Here is an 18,752-nt window from a genome sequence, read left to right as displayed (position 1 = left end):
TGAGCACACTTACTGGTTTGCAGAGCCAAAGGTGCCTCCAGAGAATCCTGCAAAAAGAGGGATACGGTGATTAAAGTGACGAGCAGTGTGCCTAAAGATGCAAATGCAAGTATGATTTCACAGCATGAGTTATCTTTAAAGGACGGGTATGATGCTGTTTCACATCTTAAGACATGTTACAATGTTGGATGTCCAGACTAAACGTGGGTGAAGTTTCAAATCTGTAGGTAAAAGTATGTTGGAATAATCTCCAGGCTTCTCAGCTCAGTAAACTTCTTCTCTGCTGTGAACGCCAGGTTTTTCTACACGCTGCACTTTGTGACGTCACAAAGTGCAGCCTCAGCAGAGAGCTGGCCAATCAGAAGAAAGTGGGCTTGTAGGGGCGGGGTTTCTTAAAGGGACAGAGCTGACTGAGTCGTTTCAGGCTGTATGAGGGCCTGCACAGAGCACCAGTGGGAGAAAAATTTGTAGTTTTTTTAACTGTAAATTATGCTAAGCTACTCCACATGTTTCACAGAGTGAAATATGAAGCTAGAAATTAGCATGATACCCCCCCTTTAATAAACAGGTTTGTGTGTCTGTGCATGTAACACGACCTGATGTAGGAAAAGGTTTGTCACCAAGGGCTAATAAAGGCAGAAAGGTACAGAAAGATGAATGGATGAAAAGGGCAATTGGACCATCTAATGGACAATATATTACTAACAACAAAGCCATTAAAGGCTGCAAGAAAGTTAAGGAAGTAGACACAAAATACACACAAAAACAGGTGGGTGAATAAATCATGCATGCAAACTTAAAGAAATGCTTGCATGTCTTCTCTACAACCGCTATGCACCACTACAAATGTAATGCTGACAGCAAAAACAAACATCAACGTACAATAAGGTAGCAATCAGGTCGTCTTTTGTAGTAAGTCTTATCGGGTGCAAAATCGGGCTGTTAGGAGCGAGTAAGCAAGAGGAAAATTGAAGATGATGAGGGAAGAAAAGAAAAAAGGGGGAAACTAAAGTAGTCGTCTCACCTCCTGCCTGTGGCTGTTGTCCAAAGCCTGCGAAGCTGCTGGGCTGACTTCCAAACCCAGGGCCCTGCTGCTGCGCCAGGCCTCCGAATGACGGCGCGCTCTGCTGATTGGCTAGAGCGCCGAAGGATGGGGCGCTGGGAGGTGAGGCGAACCTGAAAACGGAGGCAGATGATGTGATGAGGTGTGCACTATTAACAAAACAGGTACAGCTACTACAACCACTAAATAAAAGTAAATATATGATACTGAGCAGGGCTGATGAGACAAAATGAGTGGAAATACACAGCTATTTAACAGGCTTTAAACAATATATACAGTATATTCCTTTTTTAGCTGCCTCCATGTAAACATGCTTGCAAGGCAGAAGGTGTCAGATGGTGATTGTGTGTGTGTGTGTTTGTGTGTTTGTGTGTGAGGATTGGGAGACAGGGGTTTAAGCGGTAATCTTCTGCAGCACCCGCGGCCACTGACTCCCATTGGAGAGAAAGGGGCGAAAAAGCATAACAGAGAGAGAGAGCCGGCCAGTTTAATCTGCGGGCAGCAGCGAGATTATGTGAGGGGGGGTAATCCAGGCTATGGTTTTAGGCTCATAGCTATGCCCACTGTAAGAAAACACAGGGACGCTGTGGCCACACAAGGCTGATAAAGCTGGAGAAATCAGAGCAGAAATGATGGGAAGGGTTAAATAGTCCCCGTTTTTGTGGTTTTAAATCAAATGAGGTTGAATGACTGGGGACTATAAAGAATTTCCCAATCAGTAAGTGCCTCCTGCTTCCTTAAATGTTACCTTTTTGCCTTAAGAGAAAAGCTGTTGTGTGTTAGAACAGCTGTTTCATGTGTGAAAGCGACCTCCCTTAGTTCCCTGTAAATAAGCAGGGCCTGCAAAACCTGCTTCATTTGGTTTATTTCATCACGTCCTCACCATAATGTTAAAAGAGTGTTTAACAGTGATTGTGTATGCTTCCCTTCAGTGGCTTTCTGCTTGTGTGATTGTGCACTGAGTGAGAGAGAACACAGATGTTATGATTGTGAGAATAAAACATCCTTCTCTACGCTGCGGGCAAAATCCTGCTGCTCCGCTGCCTCCTCTGTATGCACACTGACATTCTCTAATGTGTAGTTGCTGCAACAATGTAACACCCAGAAATAAACCTCTCACAGAACATATACAGTTTTCTTACCCAAATCCTCCCATGTTGGAAGCTGCCGTTCCCTCTCCGAACACTTTACCAGCAGAGGAGCCCATGTTGTTGTTGAAGGAAGGGCTCGCTCCGAATGCTGCTCCGGCTCCAAATGCAGGGGAACTGCCGAAGGAAGGGGGGCTCCCAAACACCGGAGCGCTGCCAAAACCAGCTGAAGAAGGGGAAATAGAGATGGGATTTATAAACTTGGAAAGCAAAGGAACTATCTATGAGAAGTAACGTATTCCTCAGTGCTGTTTTTGTGGGAAAAAAGGTCATCAAGGACATTGCATCATAGCATATTTACAGAGGGTATGTGTAGGGCATTTTACCTCCAATTTTGCTTGGATTCCTGTCAAAATATGACCACGCATACACTCTAAATGTAGTCTAAACTAGAGATGACACTTCCTAAAAGTTAATAACTGTAAACAAGAAAAAAAAGACATTAAAGGGGGGGTATTATGCTAATTTCATATATCACTCTGTGAAGCTTAGTAGCTTAGCATAATTTACAGTTTAAAACTCATTTTTCTCACATTGGTGCTCTGTGCAGGCCCTCATACAGCCTCTGCCTGAAACGACTCACTCAGCTCTGTTTCTTTAAGAAACCCCGCCCCTACAAGCCCACTTTCTTCTAATTGGCAGGCACACTTTGTGACATCACAAAGTGCAGCGTGTAGAAAACCTGGCATCCACAGCAGCCTGCAGACTGAGCTGAGAAGCCTGGGGATTATTCCAACACTTCACCCAAGTTTACTATGGACATCCATGTATATTTATATATATATATATATATAACTCACAGTGGCTTATAATGACAGCATGAGGCTTTTCTTTTGTGTGTGTGTTTGTTTTTTTGTATTCTGTGATATGGATCCCTCAGGGTCTGAAATAAAGAATAAAGAATATATATATATACACACACCTATACATACGAACAGCATAATACCCCCTCTTAAGAAAAAAAGAAAAAGAATAAGTAAATCATATTTAAAATAAAAAAGGTCTGAGCTTAGTGAATATGGTGAAAAGTAACTGTATTTGTGTCTGGTACATTATTGTTCTGAACAACACACACTGACAGCTCAATGACAGGGTGAATACTTCACGCCGACTCAAGCCTCACTGCAGGAGAGGCAGGGGAATAAGGCAGGAGTGAAATTACAGCCTAGCTACCAGCATGCCCCAATAAATAATTGATTGAGCTAATGTAACAAGATTACATTCAGTGTGCGTGGGAACATTGGTAGGACAATTGTGGGCCGAGTGGTGCCAATATCTCAGCAGGACTGCTAAAAAAAAGGAGGAGCTTAGTAGGTCAGAGCATGTGAAAGACTTATATAGGCCTCTTGTCCTTTTTAAGTTTGTAATTTTTATGAGGTTAATTAAAGAGGGGGTATTATGCTGTTTAGCATTTTAAGCTGTATATATATAATGTTACCATGTTGAATGTCCATACAAAGCGTGGGTGAAGTTTCAAATCTGTAGGTTAAAGTATGTTGGAGTAATCCCTTGCTTAAAAAGTCTGCAGGCTGCTGTAAACGCTTACTTTTAGACAGACTTCTCCAGACGCTTCACTTTGTGATGTCACAAAGTGGAGACACAGGAGAACTTCCTTCCTGTTCAAAATTGTCAGGTTTGAAATGTAGACTGCAGACACAAAGATTTTTTAGACGATCCACCGGTATATTCTCATCGTATTTCAGATTCTGTACCGCTCTCAGCCGTTGCCTGCAGCAAAAACGGTAGTATTTCACTCCAGTGTCTCTCGCTGGGCCGTTCCTTTCAGAGGGAGGTGCGCAATGCACCCTGGGTGTTGTAGGAATGTAGAATGGGCGAAACCACGAGCTATGGCACCAATTTCAAATATCATTGCTTCTATCGATTACAGAGAACACCGTGGCTTGGTGGCTTTTTCCAGGGGAGAATTGCTCCTTTAAGAATGTAGGCTTTCTGTAAGCTTCAGAGAGCTGGCCAATCCGAAGAAAGCGGGTTTGTAGAGGGGGGGTTTCTTAAAGAGACAGAGCTGACTGAGTCGTTTCAGGAGTTTTTTTAACTGCAAATTATGCTCAGGTACTCTACATGCATCACAGTGAAATATGAAGCTTGAAATTAGCATAATACCGCCCCTTTAAGGACAACTTCTACATAAAGAAAAGCAGGAAGACTTTGAAACTCGTAGACGTTGTCTACCTGACTAGTCATATCTCTTGTTAATAAAGCATAGCATGACAAATGAAGACGGACACAGTATCAGATTGAGATTATATTCAGCTGTCTTCACATGAACCTAACTACTAAAGAAACCAGATGAAGGTAAACTGCAGCAGAAAATTGGGTCTTTTTCGACCACGCATGACGCTGCACGATTGGCTCCAGATAAGGGGGCAGAAATAGTTGTAGGATTGGTCCTTTCACCTTAAATCTATACTCTTTAGATAATGACACGGCAGCTCTATTAATATCCACAGGAAGGTATTGAAAATCATAACCAAAAACTAAAGGCATTACACTGCATGTGCATCTGAAACTGTAATAAATACATCAGATGTTCGATTCATTGCACTCTGACTTAGCAGAGCTCAGAGGTAACATTGCATCAGCACTATTGGAGCAGGTAATACCGGAGCATGACTACATCACTCTCCGCTCTGCTGGGGCGACGAGATAAGGGCACTCGCTGCAGCTGAGACGATAAAGGAGAAAGGAATGTCAAGAGTGTAAAATGCGATTACGTGCAGGTGAACAGGGTTTCTATCACAGCCCTCCCACTATCACTGCACCTCAGAGCCCTGAAGACAGAGAATATCATACATCGCTAATACGACAATGTTGGTAAGCGTGGCGGCAAAGATTTTAAAGGATTAGACAGGAAGGATTTGGGAATGAGATGTACCTGATTTTGCTGGAGAAGAGAAGGAGCCAAATCCCTGGGCTGCGACACTCCCTGCACCAGTGCTGAAGGTCCCGCTTGGTTTCTGCTCGCCAAAGGAGGTCTGTCCAAAGCCAAAGGTCTTGGCACCGCTATTCCCAAACAGAGTGTTGGCACCTAGAGGAGAAATGAGAAGATAGATGTATCCTTCAGTGGGTACTTTCTCCTACTTTTGCTAAAGTTTCTAAGCATGGTTTAACAATAAATAAACAGAGGTTAAAATCGTTACCCTACCTGTCTGGGGAGGCTGCCCAAACCCTCCAGTGGCTGCGGGGGTGCCGAATGGGTTCTTGTTGGCAGCTTCTTCGCTCGGTTTGCCTCCCAAGCCACCAAAGAACCCTCCGCCCGTCGTTGAGCCTGTGGTGTTGGCTGCACCTGCACCAAACAAACCTCCAGCAGATGATGGCTGCTGCTGGGAGAGAAAGGTTGGTGATAAACAATGTGTCCAGAAGAATTGAAAAGACAGTAGTATTTACTGGTGCAGCTTAAAAAGAAGAAGTGATTGATACCTGTCCGAACACACTTCCACCGCTCTGTTGTGAGCCAAACACGGGTGCGGCGGAAGAGCAGCCAAAAGCTGTAAAAAGAAAAAGAAGAAAAATGATTCACCACGATTTAGCTTCCTTTTCTTGCCCTTGTGTCAAAGAAAACCCCGCCCCTTTAAAGCTGCGTCTTACTGCTGAGCTCATACATGAACATCAGCTGTCCACGGAGATGCAGACATTCCCAAACAGCTTTGGGAATTCAGAGAATCTTTGGGAATGGGACAACTCCCCTCATGCCACCCTCCTTACTCAGAGTGCCACACCACCCCAATTCTCGCAGCCACCGCCACACCTCAAACCCACTCAGGCTTGTTGTACACTACAGACTGTGTCCTCTCCTGGAAGATGATGGCCTTTAAACCAAAGGATGAGTTTACTTCAATCAACACAATATGTGCAGACAGGCTGGGTTGATATTTAAAACTCACTGCCCTAACAGCCCAGCTGTCACACAAACCTAACTGTATGTAGCCGTGTAGTTCTGATTAGATAAGATAAACCACTTTGAGAGACAATAACGGCTCTCTGGTTACCTGTCTTTTTTGTTTTGTTTTATCCCCCGGCGACTGGTTTGAAATTAACAGCCTTATATACCACATTACTCAAAAAAAAGGTGTCATTTTTCTCATTTATTAATAGCCACAGGACTCCAGTATGAATTTGGTTAAAGGAGCAATTCACGCCTCGAAAAAGCCACTGTCAGTCAAAGCTGGTGTTCTCTGTAATCGATAGAAGCAATAATATTTGAAATTGGCGCCATAGCTGTGGAGAAAGTTGTACAAACAGCTCGTGGTTTCGCCCGTTTTACATTCCTACAACACCCAGCATGCATTGCACCCCTCCCCATGAAAGGAACGGCCCAGCGAGAGACACTGGAGTAAAATACTACCGTTTTCGCTGCAGGCAACGGCTCAGAGCGTAACAGAATCTGAAATACGACGAGAATATACCGGTGGATCGTCTAAAAAATCTTCAGGTCTGCAGTCTACATTTCAAACCGGACGATTTTGAACGAGACATGACATCGGAGGCGGGCGTCCTAGATTGAGGAAGTGTAGTTTAACTCTTATTCATAACAAATCAATAATTCTAAACTTACACGCCTAATATTATATAACTACAACCTATAGGCCGAAGTATTTGGATCAATACGGTGTACCAAATTAAGAAGTTACAGCTGTTGCCACTGAATTAACATTTCTGTACACGTTGAACGTACATACATGGATGTACTAATGTATCAAGTATTGGATCGGACTCCATATTGCCAGGTACCCTATGTTAAGGACTCAGATTGGGACATACTGGAAACAGGAAAAAACAGGATTTGGACATCCCTAATCTTTACAAACCCTTTGCTTCTCTAGCTGTAAAACTATTACAGAAATTAAATTACAGAAAGAAATAAAAGCATTGGCCACAAACTCTTACTGTACTTAACCAATGAGCAGTCAGATATCAGCAGCAGCCTGCTACTCACCTGAGGGCTGTCCAAAGCTGAACCCTGAAGACGAGGATGTGGTTGTGTTGCTTCCAAACACGGACCCCTGCCCGAATCCAGAGCTTTGACCAAATGCCGGTGCTGTGCTCTGTCCAAACAGCCCTGAGCCGGTGCTGCTGGCCGTGTTGGCGCTGCTCGTGCCGAAGGAGAAGGAACTGGCATTGCTGGCTGTTGCAGCCCCGAAAAGACCCCCTCCGGTAGTCGCAGTGTTAGAAGTTGCTCCGAACGCTGACTGGCCGAAAGAAAAGCCACTGGCTGATCCTGTGTTGCCGGCGGGCTGGCCGAAGCCGCTCACCTGGCCGAATACGGATTTGCCAAAACCAGTTCCAGCTGGTGCACCAAACCCAGTTGAGCCAAATCCTGTGGCTGTAGGGGCTGCAGGGGCTGCAGGGGCTGCAGAGGCGGCAGGGGCTGCGGGGGTTGCAGGGGCGGAGGTAGCAGGAGGTGCAGCAGGTTGCCCGAACACAGAGCTAGCAGGAGTGGTTGTTGTACTGCTAACAACTGTAGGGGTGGGAGTGGTGGCTGCAGGTGCGACTGTACTGATAACTGGTGATATTTCCAGGGTACTGCTGTCAGTTATTGCAGGGCCAGGTTGGGTAAAAATGGAGCCTGGTTTGTCAGAAGGGGGCACCTGGAACGCTGCTGGAGCTGCCTGGGTGACGGGTGCTGCAGCAGTTGAAGTGGGAGCAGGAGCAGCAGCAGTGGTGGTCGTGGTGCTGTCTGGCGTGGGCTCTACTGTGGGTGCACTGTATGGTGGTGGCGGAGGGGTTGCTTCAGTTGGTGGGGTGATGGAGGGGGGAGGCTCTAGGGTAGGTGCAGCGGTGATCGCAGCAGGTACAGGTGTTATTGCTGCAACTGAAGCTGCTGTGGTTTCCGTTGTGGTTGAATCTGCTGCATGCTCGGGTAGTACTGGGGGACTTGCTCGCTCTACGGCTGGTTCAGGATCAGGTTCTCTTTCAGGGGGCGGCGTGGGCTCTGACGGTGGTGTGGGAGCTTTGGGTTGCTCTGTGGAGTCTGAAGACGCGGCAAGAAGACTACTGAAAGTTGACTGTAAAGCTGCGGCTGCTGAGTTAGACTGAGGGACAGAGAAGGCCGGCTTCAGGGTCGAATCAGGAGGCTTGAACAAACTGCCTAACGCTGCCCCCTTTGACAAATCTACTCCTGTTGAATCTTCTGCGGACTTCTGGACAGCTGCACCGAAGCTGAACTGAGCTGCTGCCTTACCCGCACCGAGTCCACTTTCCCCAAAGGCAAACGAGGCAGTAGCTGGTTTGGCGGATCCATCGTTAGCTTCTTCTCCTTGGCCGACGCGTAGTCCAGAGAAACAACCAAGAGTCTCTCCTCCGACTGTCCTCGGGGGCTGTGGCTCGATCCTGAGGGCAGGCGTGGAGGAGGGGGGTTTGTCTGCGGGTGCGTTTAGAGGCGGGGTGGGTGACGCCGTGCCGAGAGCGGGCGAGGTGGACTTTGGGGTGAGGGAGAAGGGCTCCTCTGCAGGCTGGCCGAACATCATCTTGCCATTTCCACCAAAGGAGAATTTACTCACATCCTTCACTGTAAAGAAAACACACAGAATGAGGCTCTATGTGGTTGAATCAACAGAAAGTATGTGATACAAAACTGCTGTATTATATTTACCTTGTGGCATCCCAGCTCCCTGTGTTACTGCAGCAAAACTGAAGCTGGAAGCTCTGCAAGAGAGACACAATTAAACTCCAGTGAGAGCATCTTTAGCTTCTGTGATACAGTTTGTGGTTGGATTCGGGAAAAATAATAATTTAGCCCGAACTCTTATGGGTATAAAAATACAAAATACAACCCATGATATTGCTTGTAAAGCTACTACTACCCCAAAGCTTAGTCAAGTGCAGTATTTGTATGATGGAAAGAGTTGTCGCAAATCGCTTTTTATTGGATAAAGGAGGAGTTTTTACAGGGAGAGAAACGAAAGGGAACTCTGTTAAATGGATTAACACTGAAACGTGCTTCTTCCAAAAACTTCTTAAACTCACCCTGATGCGAAGGAGAAACCTTTGTTGGTGCTTTGCTCAGTTGAGCTCGCAGGAGCAACAGACACATCTGTTTTTGGAGGCTGACCTGAAGGACGCAGAAGTTAATGAAGTCAGTTAAATTCATATAAAGGCACCAAGTCAAGTCAGATTAATTACTACAGCACATTTAAAACAACATGAGCTGAACTATGCATTTAAGGGGGGGGGGATAACCATGTAAACAGCCAATAAAAATAATGCTGATAGCAGACAAAACTAATAAACAAACACATGTAAACACATGCCAGCCTCAACCTGTGAAAATCAAATATCAACATTTTGCAAACCTATAATTCTCAGTGCTTACCAAACAAAAAGCCTGACTTTGGGGTGGTTGTACTTTCAGAAGACATCTTCTGGATACCCTGGGTCGGATTCTGCAAAGACACCGGCTGTTATAGCTTCACATTACCAAGTCTTAATACAGAAAAACACTACACATCTATAATAGGTATGAGGTTAAAACCATAGACTGTTTAAAAAGATGGACGATGTGACAACTCCGTAAAGGTGAAGCCAAAACATTTGGAGCGCCCCCTGCTGACTGGCTGCAGTATAGGTCATAAAGCCCGCCTCCTCCATGTTAACAGATGGGACATGAGTCAAACTATAAAATCAAAATACACGTCAAATACATTTTTCTCAAACATGGTTTCTGTCATTATAGTTAGTTCTTATCATGCTGATTTGCGTCCAAGTGCAAATTTTTCTGACAAGTTTATTTTTAATTAGTTATTTGCTGTAAAAAGGATGATTGACAGCTCTGTTGACAGATACGGCTCCTGCAGCCTGTTCAGATTAGCAGAGTAGAGGAGGAACGGTCTGAAGTTTACATATCTGTGAACGACTGCTTCAGACCAACACAAAGAAGCTGTTATGCTGTTAAACACGCCGACGTGCGGGATCCTTGCAGTTTTTTGCAGTAAGTTAAACGTGTGTTTTGGTTTGCGGAAGTGGCTACGGCTGCCAGCTCTGGCTCCAAATTACATCACATGGGCGAGACAGCAGCCCCCGTCACTAGGGGCTATTTTGGCTTCAATTTTATACAATGAGAGCAGATGGAGACGCGTCGTCCATCTTTATATACAGTCATTGTGTTAAAAACATAATTCAGGTTCCTTTGAACAAACTGCTACAGGTGTCACGTGTGTATGTTAGGGATAGACCAATTATCAGCCGGGTCGATTATCAGCGCTGATATTCGGCATTTTGAAGCATATCGGCATCGGCCTTTTTAAAAAATATATTATTATTATTATTTTTAATTATTATTATTATTTTTTAATCCGACGGCCGATAAGAGATCAGTTTAAAACTGGGTTATTTTGGCTCTGATGCATATTCTTAAAGGCATTTAAACAAAGTTAAGTGTTGGAGTTTGTATTATTCAAAATTTTGACGCCAATATTTTCACTTTTACTGCAAATGAATATCGGCTTCAAATATCGGTTATCGGCCTCCTTGACTACTAATAATCGGTATCGGCCCTGAAAAAACCATATCGGTCTATCTCTAGTGTATGTGCACACGTGTCTAAAGATTGTGTATTGAGGTCATTCCCATTAGGTTGAACTTGGGCCTGAACAGTGACGAAGATTTGTGCGAGGAGGAGTCCCCCCCCGTCGTCGCCCAACTGCGACTTGTAACATGAACATGGGAGGAAGATGGGACATTTCTCACCCATGCAGTTAATGCTGTGTCTTTACATAAAAACTGTCAGCAGACTGTGAGAATTTGCAAGAGGAACTGTCTTTAAAGTTCAAGAAGGAGAGACAAACTTACCGTAATTTACGCTATTTAGAGCATTTGAGTAATTGCATTTAATTGGATTAAAATAAACACTGGAAACAATCCTGTTTGGCTGCACCTTGCAGTTCTACTTGGAGATATCAACCACAACAGAAAGTGGAAATCTACATATTTCTTTTAACTAGTAAAAAGTTTATCAGAGAAGCAGATCAGGTGTAAAATAACATCCTCACAGCAAAGTTTACAAGTTACATTTTTACAAACTATTTTAAGAATAACATATCAGTTAAATAACAGATACTGTTATGTAGCACTGTAACTGTGTGGGTGAGCTAATACATGAAAAGATGAATGACAGCTTCCTAACTGATTGACAGCTCAACACTCACTCGTTTGGCCTGGTTGGAAGAAACTGTCGCAAAGACTTGAGCAGCTGGATCCACTATTGACGAGCTGGGGAAGAGAGAAGAGGAGGGAGAGGAGGTAGTGTTTTTAATTATGTCAACGTGGAAGAAGTACAACAAAAACTTAGAGTACATAATAATATATTCATTCTTACATTGGTTTTCCAGAAATCAAAAGTCTGAATCATTATTGTTTGACAGATTTTAGTGCGTCATCGGGGAAAAGCTCACATTCATAATCATCTTACACTCACAAAGCCTTTTTCTTGTTTGTTTTTGTAAGCAGGTTTTATTTGGAAAAAGCCCCAAGGAGGGGTGGCCTGTCGAAATACCGAGTACTAAAGTGGAGCAGAGTCCAGTGAGGCAGAAAGAGTAAGATGCAGGAGACAGGATGGGGGGCAAAATGAGGAGTGTGTAATTGTGTGTGGCATAGACAGAATTATATACAACACATTAACATTAACATACAGGAGGTTAAAAAGGGAAGGATATGAAGACACAGTTTTTTAAAAGATGAGACTGCACTGAAATAAATGAGAGATGTCAGGACTGAGGAAATGTAAGACGTGCTAAAAGGGTGCCGGTCTCTTCCTGTCGTGCGCGCCGGCTAAGATTAGGTGGAGTCAGTGACCTGATAAATCTATAGCGAGGAGACACTCTCAAAACAAACAGTGGAGCCCTCGAGGACTCGTAGTGACCGCCTGTCTCCTCACTGCAGCAGAAATAGATCCAAGCGGATGCAGGAATGATCTGATGCCTTAAATATTAAATAAGGTGCTAAGGTGATAAACATGGGAGAGAATACATAGATAAAAGTGATAAAAAGTTCTTCATTCGCCAGAATCAAATCCTTATCAACTTTATCTGCTAGAATCAAACAGACATTCTAATTCTTCTTCTTTGTTTGAAATGAACCGCAAGTTTAAAAAAGGGCTCCTCATAGAGGTTACTTTCACTTTGATGTATGAAATTTGGTATTTACCATGTTAAGACCTACAAAAAAGCCTCCTGCACCCATACCTAAAACCCAACAGGAAGTCAGCAATTTTGATTGCATTGTTATGGGGCGCCTACAGCCTGATTGTAAGCAGTATTTTTGCAAAATAACAGCAGTGTCTGCCTAAGGGCCTGATCAGACAGGACGCGTTTTAGCAGCTGGGGGCGGCTTTTTTGTCATTGTTTTCAATGAGAGGCTTTTTGCGTGCTGCTTTTGCTTTGCAGAGCGCCTCGCTTTTTTCCGCTCTGTGCGTCTCGCGTTTTTTGAGGAAACGCTCCGAGCGCCTCGGGTTGAAAAAACTTCAACTCAAAGCAGAACAGCGCCCGACGTCATGGGCGTTTTTTCTCATTGTCCAATCGGATGAAAGGAGAGATGAGCCTTCTGTCAGTTTACAATGTAACGGTTAGGTTAATGACAGCTAATGATTTGGTGGTTGCCTTAACAACAGTAGGGAAAAAAAGCCGCCCCCAGCTGCTAAAACGCGCTCTGTCTGATCGGGTGTTTACTTCCACAAAAAAGGCAGTGCGGTGCGCCTCCTGTTTTACAGCCTGCAAAGCCCGTCCTGTCTGACCGGGCCCTAAATCAGTCATAGTATGCTTCCATTTCTCTGTTACTGTATGATAAGAGTTTATCCTAATCAAAAAACTCCTGATTTTAACCTATAAAAGTTATATTAAATCTTAGCATATATTCACGATTCAGTACTACGAGGGGAAATTGGCGCTGACACAGATTAAATACAGTACTCAAGTTTAATGTTTAAAGCTCCTGTGAGGAACTTTCTGTTCGTGTTGATTTTGGCGCCCCCTGAGGACAAAGCCGAACCTCTTATCTCTTTGCTGATTTTGTCCTGTCTGTTTGTCAAAATCTCATCCTGCTTTCTTTAACAGTCATATGTATCACTCGCTTTAAATGTTTGCCCTGGAAAATGTAAACAAAGGCAGCGTGCAGTCGCCTACTCCCCCCGCCAGCGGTTTCAGGCATTAAAAATAACTATATAGAGATAATCAATCTGGTTGCTGATGGTCTGGTTTGCTTTTGTAGGTCAGAGGCATCAGTATCAATATCAGTCTGTTTCATAACCAGTGAATAACCCCTCACAGGAGCTTGTTGAAGCTAGCTACAAAGACCTGTCTCTCCCCTTCAAAAACCCACACACAGACTCAACTACAAACATCAAAATTGACATGGAGCCATAAAACAAAAACTCCATTTGTAGAAAAATGTTGAGCTGTTTCCATATAGTACAATCTGAAACTTCTCTTCCGATCTCAACTTAAGTTTGAGAGGCTTAAACTCGCTGGAAGAATCTATGTACAATCTGTCCTGGGCCATAACCTCAAGATCATCACCTTACACTACAAGATGTCAGTTACTTGAGGCATTTTCATGACACAGCTAAAAAATAAAATACAGATTTGTACCTGATGATATTGGACATCACAGGAGGCCCTTTGTCCTTGAGCTCCTGGACGTTGACCACCTGAGGAACAGTCTTCAAAGTGGACTCTGTTAAGGACGCACTGACGACAGCTGGAAACACACAGACGCTTCATGTGAGCAGCTCACATACAGATGTATACACACGGAATGTTTATATTATGTATTTAATGTTTCCATGGCAACTCAAGCCTAGTTCAAACTATCATGTATTAATTAAGCATCATGGGAATTGAGCTGTAAACTAAGGCTTCAAGTTTCATATCACTCTGTCCTGAAGTCTGTGTCTCCCCCTGGTGAACAACAGCGGGCATAGCACCGCATTATGAAACAAACATTGTTGCCCCTAACAACAATGCACCTTTTCATTTAAAATAAACAAACAACAGTTCTTCTCAATGGCAGTGTTCCTACCAGGCTTCTGATTGGCCATCTGCCTGCGTAGAGCAGCGGTGGCTGCAGCCTGCTGGGCGGGCATGGTGACAGGGATGGTCCTCTCCGTCGGTGGGGCGCCGTGTTTCACCGTCTTTGTGGCGAGAGCGGTGCTATCAGCCCCGCTCAGGTTGATCTTATTGGTTGGAACTGAAAAAGAAAGATTTGTTTAAAAGCATCTAAAGGCTTTGAATGCGTAACAGCTGTATTAATGTGTGTGATTTACTCACCAGGGCTTGCGATAGGGCTGAGTCCAAACCCGATACCCGGCACTGAGTGAAGCTTGGTTAAAGGGGTGGACTGGATGGCCCCAAAGCCAGGCTGGATAGAGGGAGTCCTCACGACTGTAGGGTGGCGGGGTGTGGACAAAGCTGGAGGGAGGACTGGCATGGCAAACTGTTCTTGCTGCAGTTCGTCCTCCTCTTCCAGCTCCAAGTGAGCCGGGTGAGGCTCCAGGGACTGAGACAGGGAGGACGTGGAGCTCACGTCGTCCAAGTCCTCGTAGTATTTAGGCGACAGGAAGGCTGAGCGAGACAGGTTGGCTGGAAGAGAGAAGATGAAGGTTACACTTCACAGTCTACTCATTCATAACTAAATACTCCTTCCAATATGTATTCTTTAAATACTTATCTTTGTTGGACTATTACTTGTATCCCCTTGGAGGTTTATACTAAAGCAACTTAAACTTAAACATTTCTAGTGCTTGAACCAAATTTACACAAGAAAACAAACATTAAAAAGGTTCCCACTTGAGACGATCACATGTTAAATGAGTCTGAGCAGGATGAGTGTACCTGGTGCCGTTGAGCGAACAGGAGGCATCTGTCCCTTTGACAGGAAGTTACGCAGCTGAGACTGTTTCACCGGCGATATCTTGACTGCTGGAGAAACATCTTTGGTTAGTATACGTTGAAATTAAGACACGATATTCTTTATGAAGTTTGTCAAAAATGTCGATACTTTTTCTACACCTGTTTAAAACGATACAATGTCCTTTATTTTTACGTTCACTAGTACCGAAAGGTACCAAGGCTTTACAAACAAAACACACATTTAGGGTCAGTTTTCACTCCAAAACTGCCGCGAACAAAGGAGAGAGAGCAGCTGTGGTCAAGCGACAACTTCACTGGAAAAAATTAAAAACAAGAAGATTACCCAGTTTTTGGCACCTAAGAGTTCTTTTATTGTTGGCTTGGTATCAAAACCGGTATCTAGTATCGTTTTTTCTACTAGTATCATATCAAAGTTTAAAATTCTGATATCGTGACTAGTGATAGACCGATTAATCGGTTGGCCGATTAATGACATTTTGACATAATCGGCATCGGCCAATGTCTGCGCTCACAAGGCCGATTAAACAAAATATGTCTGCATACGCAGGCAGCCTCGTCTGTGTGGCTGGCTTGAAGCATGCGCTTCACAGAGTCTGCTGCAGGTACTTCCTCCACACAGTCTACACTCACTTCCCATAACAAACCTGCCAGACGTCACACGCATACGTCACACATAAGGCCACCGTTCTTAGGGCCCGATCAGACAGGACGCATTTTAGCAGCTGGGGGCGGCTTTTTTGTCATTGTTTTCAGTGAGAGGCTTTTTGCATGCTGCTTTTGCTTTGCAGAGCGCCTCGCTTTTTTCCGCTCTGTGCGCCTCGTGTTTTTGAGGAAACGCTCCGAGCGCCTCGAGTTGAATAAACTTCAACTCAAAGCAGAAAAGTGCCCGACGTCGTGGGCGTTTTTTCTCATTGTCCAATCGGATGAAAGGAGAGGCGAGCCTTCTGTCAGTTTACAAACGGTTAGGTTAATGACAGCTAATGATTCGGTGGTTGCCTTAACAACAGTAGGAAAAAAAAGCTGCCCCCAGCTGCTAAAACGCGCTCTGTCTGATCGGGTGTTTACTTCCACAAGAAAGGCAGCGTTTTACAGCCTGCAAAGCACGTTCTGTCGGGTCGGGCCCTTAAAGGGGAAGGCTCAGCCGTTAAACACCAAACTCAAGAACAATAACTAAAATAATGTTAATTTACTTTTTGTAAGTTTATGAATTTTGGTTCTCTCTCAAGCGGCTGCTCTGCTCTATAAATATCGGCATCGGCCATTGAAAAACATATCGGTCGACAACTAATCATGACAACCCTATTCTTTATTACTATATATTAATAATCATTTATATCACAGGTATACACAGACAGATACCTGGGGACTTGGATTTGGTCTTAGGGGAGGCGGTGTCCAGCTTGGCTTTAAAGAGAGCGTCTCTTAAACTCTCGAGCTCACTTTCCAAACTGTCAAAAAAAAAACAACTGAAATTATTTTAAAATACAAACATTATTACTCTTTCAAAATGCTGTTTGCAGTGTACTGAAACACAGAGAAAAGGCTTCTTTTATGCCAAGTTATGAAAGCAACAAACAAGTTAAATTTACTCAGCTGTAAATATTAAGAGACTGTTTTACATTCAAACTGCAGCCCATTTAAGTCAAAGTTAATATGAAATATGAAGTCTGAATGCTCCCCCGATCATTTATCCCTGAGACTCTCATTCTCCCCCTCCTGCTCCTTCTTCCTTGCCCGCTCTTACCCAGCTGTAGTTGCAGTAGCAGTGCTGCGCTCTATAGTTGGAGGGGTGGTCTTGTTGTAAAGGCGCAGCGAGGTGAGTTCCTTAACCAGCTGCTCCAGTCTGTTCTTCTGCTGGTTGATGATGTACAGGTTGTTGGCCAGTGTAGTGAACAGACCCTCACGCCCAGGCACGACCATGTGTCTGTAAAAAAGGGCATTATGTTATAACAAATTTTACTTGATGAAAAATCTTTCCAGTTTAAAAACACTGAAGTAACTTACTTCTGCTTTTTCTTCTTCTCCAGGTGCTTCTCCCATTCCACATCCAACACGTCATTGACATCTTCCACAGCGAACATGACATACTGGTAGAGCCTGCGGATCTCCTGAATAAAAGAAGATTGTTAAAAATTCTATAAGAATGTCGACTTTATATTTATAAGTATTTATTCATTGAGTCATCGCTCCTGCTTTTCACCTTCAGCTGCTCCTCACTGCGTGGGTCCAGAGGTTTCTTGTACAGCAGCTGTCTGTAGTTTCTGTCTTTGCTCAGCTCTTTCTGAGCCTTGGCTTCCTCTGCTCCAGCAAAGCCTTCCAGTAAGGTGGTCTTCAGTGCGCCAATGTCCCCATGTAGCGACTGCAGATTTATCAAAAAGATAAAATAGTAAGAAGACGACAAACAAGGTATTATAAACTGGATTCAACAAAGAGACAACTTCCAACCATCCATCATCTATAGCGCTTATCCTGATCAGGGGGCTGGAGCCTATCCCAGCTGTCATTGGGCGAGAGGTGGGGTACACCATGAACTTATCGCCAGTCAATAACAGGGCTGACACACAGAAGGGCCTTTTACATTGCCAGTTCAAGGTGGGATTATAACGCCTCTGTTACGTCTTCTATGTAAAACGCACAGAGGCGGAATGGTGGGGTGAAGTTGTTCCGCCTCTGAGCCGGCATCAGAGGTAGTAACAGAGGTGTAACAGAGGCGAAAAGGCGTTTGTGTAAACTGCAGAACTGGCAGGGGGGAACAGTGCCGTGTGTGTGTGTATTTGAAGCACGCGCTTTGTTTACACCTCGCACACGTTTTGCTGGGGGCGGCTTTATGCCAACGTTTCTTGGTCCAATGTAGAATGACAGAGGTGGCGGAGGACGGAGCTTCATTACGGCGCTTAGGCGGAACCGCAGTGTAAAAAAGACTAGAGACAGACAACCTTTCTTGCTCACTCTCACACCTATGGGCAATTTAGAATCACTAATGAACCTAACGGGCATGTCTTTGGATTTTGGGAGGAAGCCGGAGTACCCGGAGGGACCCCACGCACAACTTATTAAACAAAATAGACATAAAATGTATATATGTATATATTGTTTTGGAATAAGCAGTACATAGAAGTCTAGACACACAATTCACTAAAAAAAAGCTTACAAGATTTGTCGGCAAATTGAGTGCAAATTAATTTTTTGTCATCTCGCTGCCATTTGTTCCCCAAATATGTTTTAGAGAAATATAGTGAAACCAAAAAGGCTTTGTTATAAATGGTATAATGTATAGAATATTTAGCTGTCAAATATACTTGTTTTTATCAAATGTATCAACATCAAAAATATAAAGGGGAGAGCAGAACTGTACACTTCAAACATTCTCTCATTAAACCAGAAGCTCGACAAAACAAGCCGAAGACTACCTCTGTCGTTTCTTTGATCTCCAGGGTGAAAATGTGGAGGTCCTCCGATTCCTTCCTCAACTCCTTCATCTCGTCATTGGTGCCGACCTTGAAGTCGGCTTTCGCGCTTCGTGCCTTAAGATCATCCAGCTCCTTCTGGAAGTGTGCAATCTGATGACGAGTCACAGACATGTTGAGTTACAAAAGACCAGGACTGGGGACCAGGATAGTGCTGCACTGGCTCCTTCCCACGTTGTTATAAATTAACTTAACT

At 44.1% G+C, this 18,752-nt stretch overlaps 1 protein-coding gene across 3 annotated transcripts in view; it reads right to left on the bottom strand.

Annotated features, from left to right (window-relative positions):
* Window positions 1–18,752, bottom strand: part of nup214 (nucleoporin 214) — a 41,398-nt gene that overhangs the window by 9,126 nt on the left and 13,520 nt on the right. For 2 of the 3 annotated variants that reach the window (XM_069673244.1, XM_069673246.1), the window contains exons 16-35: window positions 18,500–18,649; window positions 17,290–17,448; window positions 17,094–17,197; window positions 16,834–17,013; window positions 16,449–16,537; window positions 15,051–15,137; window positions 14,487–14,798; window positions 14,239–14,406; window positions 13,809–13,917; window positions 11,373–11,436; window positions 9,542–9,611; window positions 9,196–9,280; window positions 8,822–8,874; window positions 7,166–8,737; window positions 5,650–5,717; window positions 5,375–5,552; window positions 5,105–5,257; window positions 2,206–2,377; window positions 1,025–1,176; window positions 14–47 (exon numbers count right to left, since the gene is read on the bottom strand). In XM_069673244.1, coding sequence (XP_069529345.1) covers window positions 14–47; window positions 1,025–1,176; window positions 2,206–2,377; window positions 5,105–5,257; window positions 5,375–5,552; window positions 5,650–5,717; window positions 7,166–8,737; window positions 8,822–8,874; window positions 9,196–9,280; window positions 9,542–9,611; window positions 11,373–11,436; window positions 13,809–13,917; window positions 14,239–14,406; window positions 14,487–14,798; window positions 15,051–15,137; window positions 16,449–16,537; window positions 16,834–17,013; window positions 17,094–17,197; window positions 17,290–17,448; window positions 18,500–18,649 — 3,959 coding nt within the window. The remainder of the gene's footprint in view (window positions 1–13; window positions 48–1,024; window positions 1,177–2,205; window positions 2,378–5,104; window positions 5,258–5,374; window positions 5,553–5,649; window positions 5,718–7,165; window positions 8,738–8,821; window positions 8,875–9,195; window positions 9,281–9,541; window positions 9,612–11,372; window positions 11,437–13,808; window positions 13,918–14,238; window positions 14,407–14,486; window positions 14,799–15,050; window positions 15,138–16,448; window positions 16,538–16,833; window positions 17,014–17,093; window positions 17,198–17,289; window positions 17,449–18,499; window positions 18,650–18,752) is intronic. The other variant, XM_069673245.1, reaches the window with a different exon arrangement.

This window comes from Semicossyphus pulcher, unplaced genomic scaffold, assembly GCF_022749685.1.
Source record: "Semicossyphus pulcher isolate SPU_LCO1_2020_fin unplaced genomic scaffold, fSemPul1.0.p SCAF_22, whole genome shotgun sequence".
In the NCBI taxonomy this organism is placed as follows: Eukaryota; Metazoa; Chordata; class Actinopteri; order Labriformes; family Labridae; genus Semicossyphus; species Semicossyphus pulcher.
This window is presented reverse-complemented; position numbering and strand designations above follow the sequence as displayed.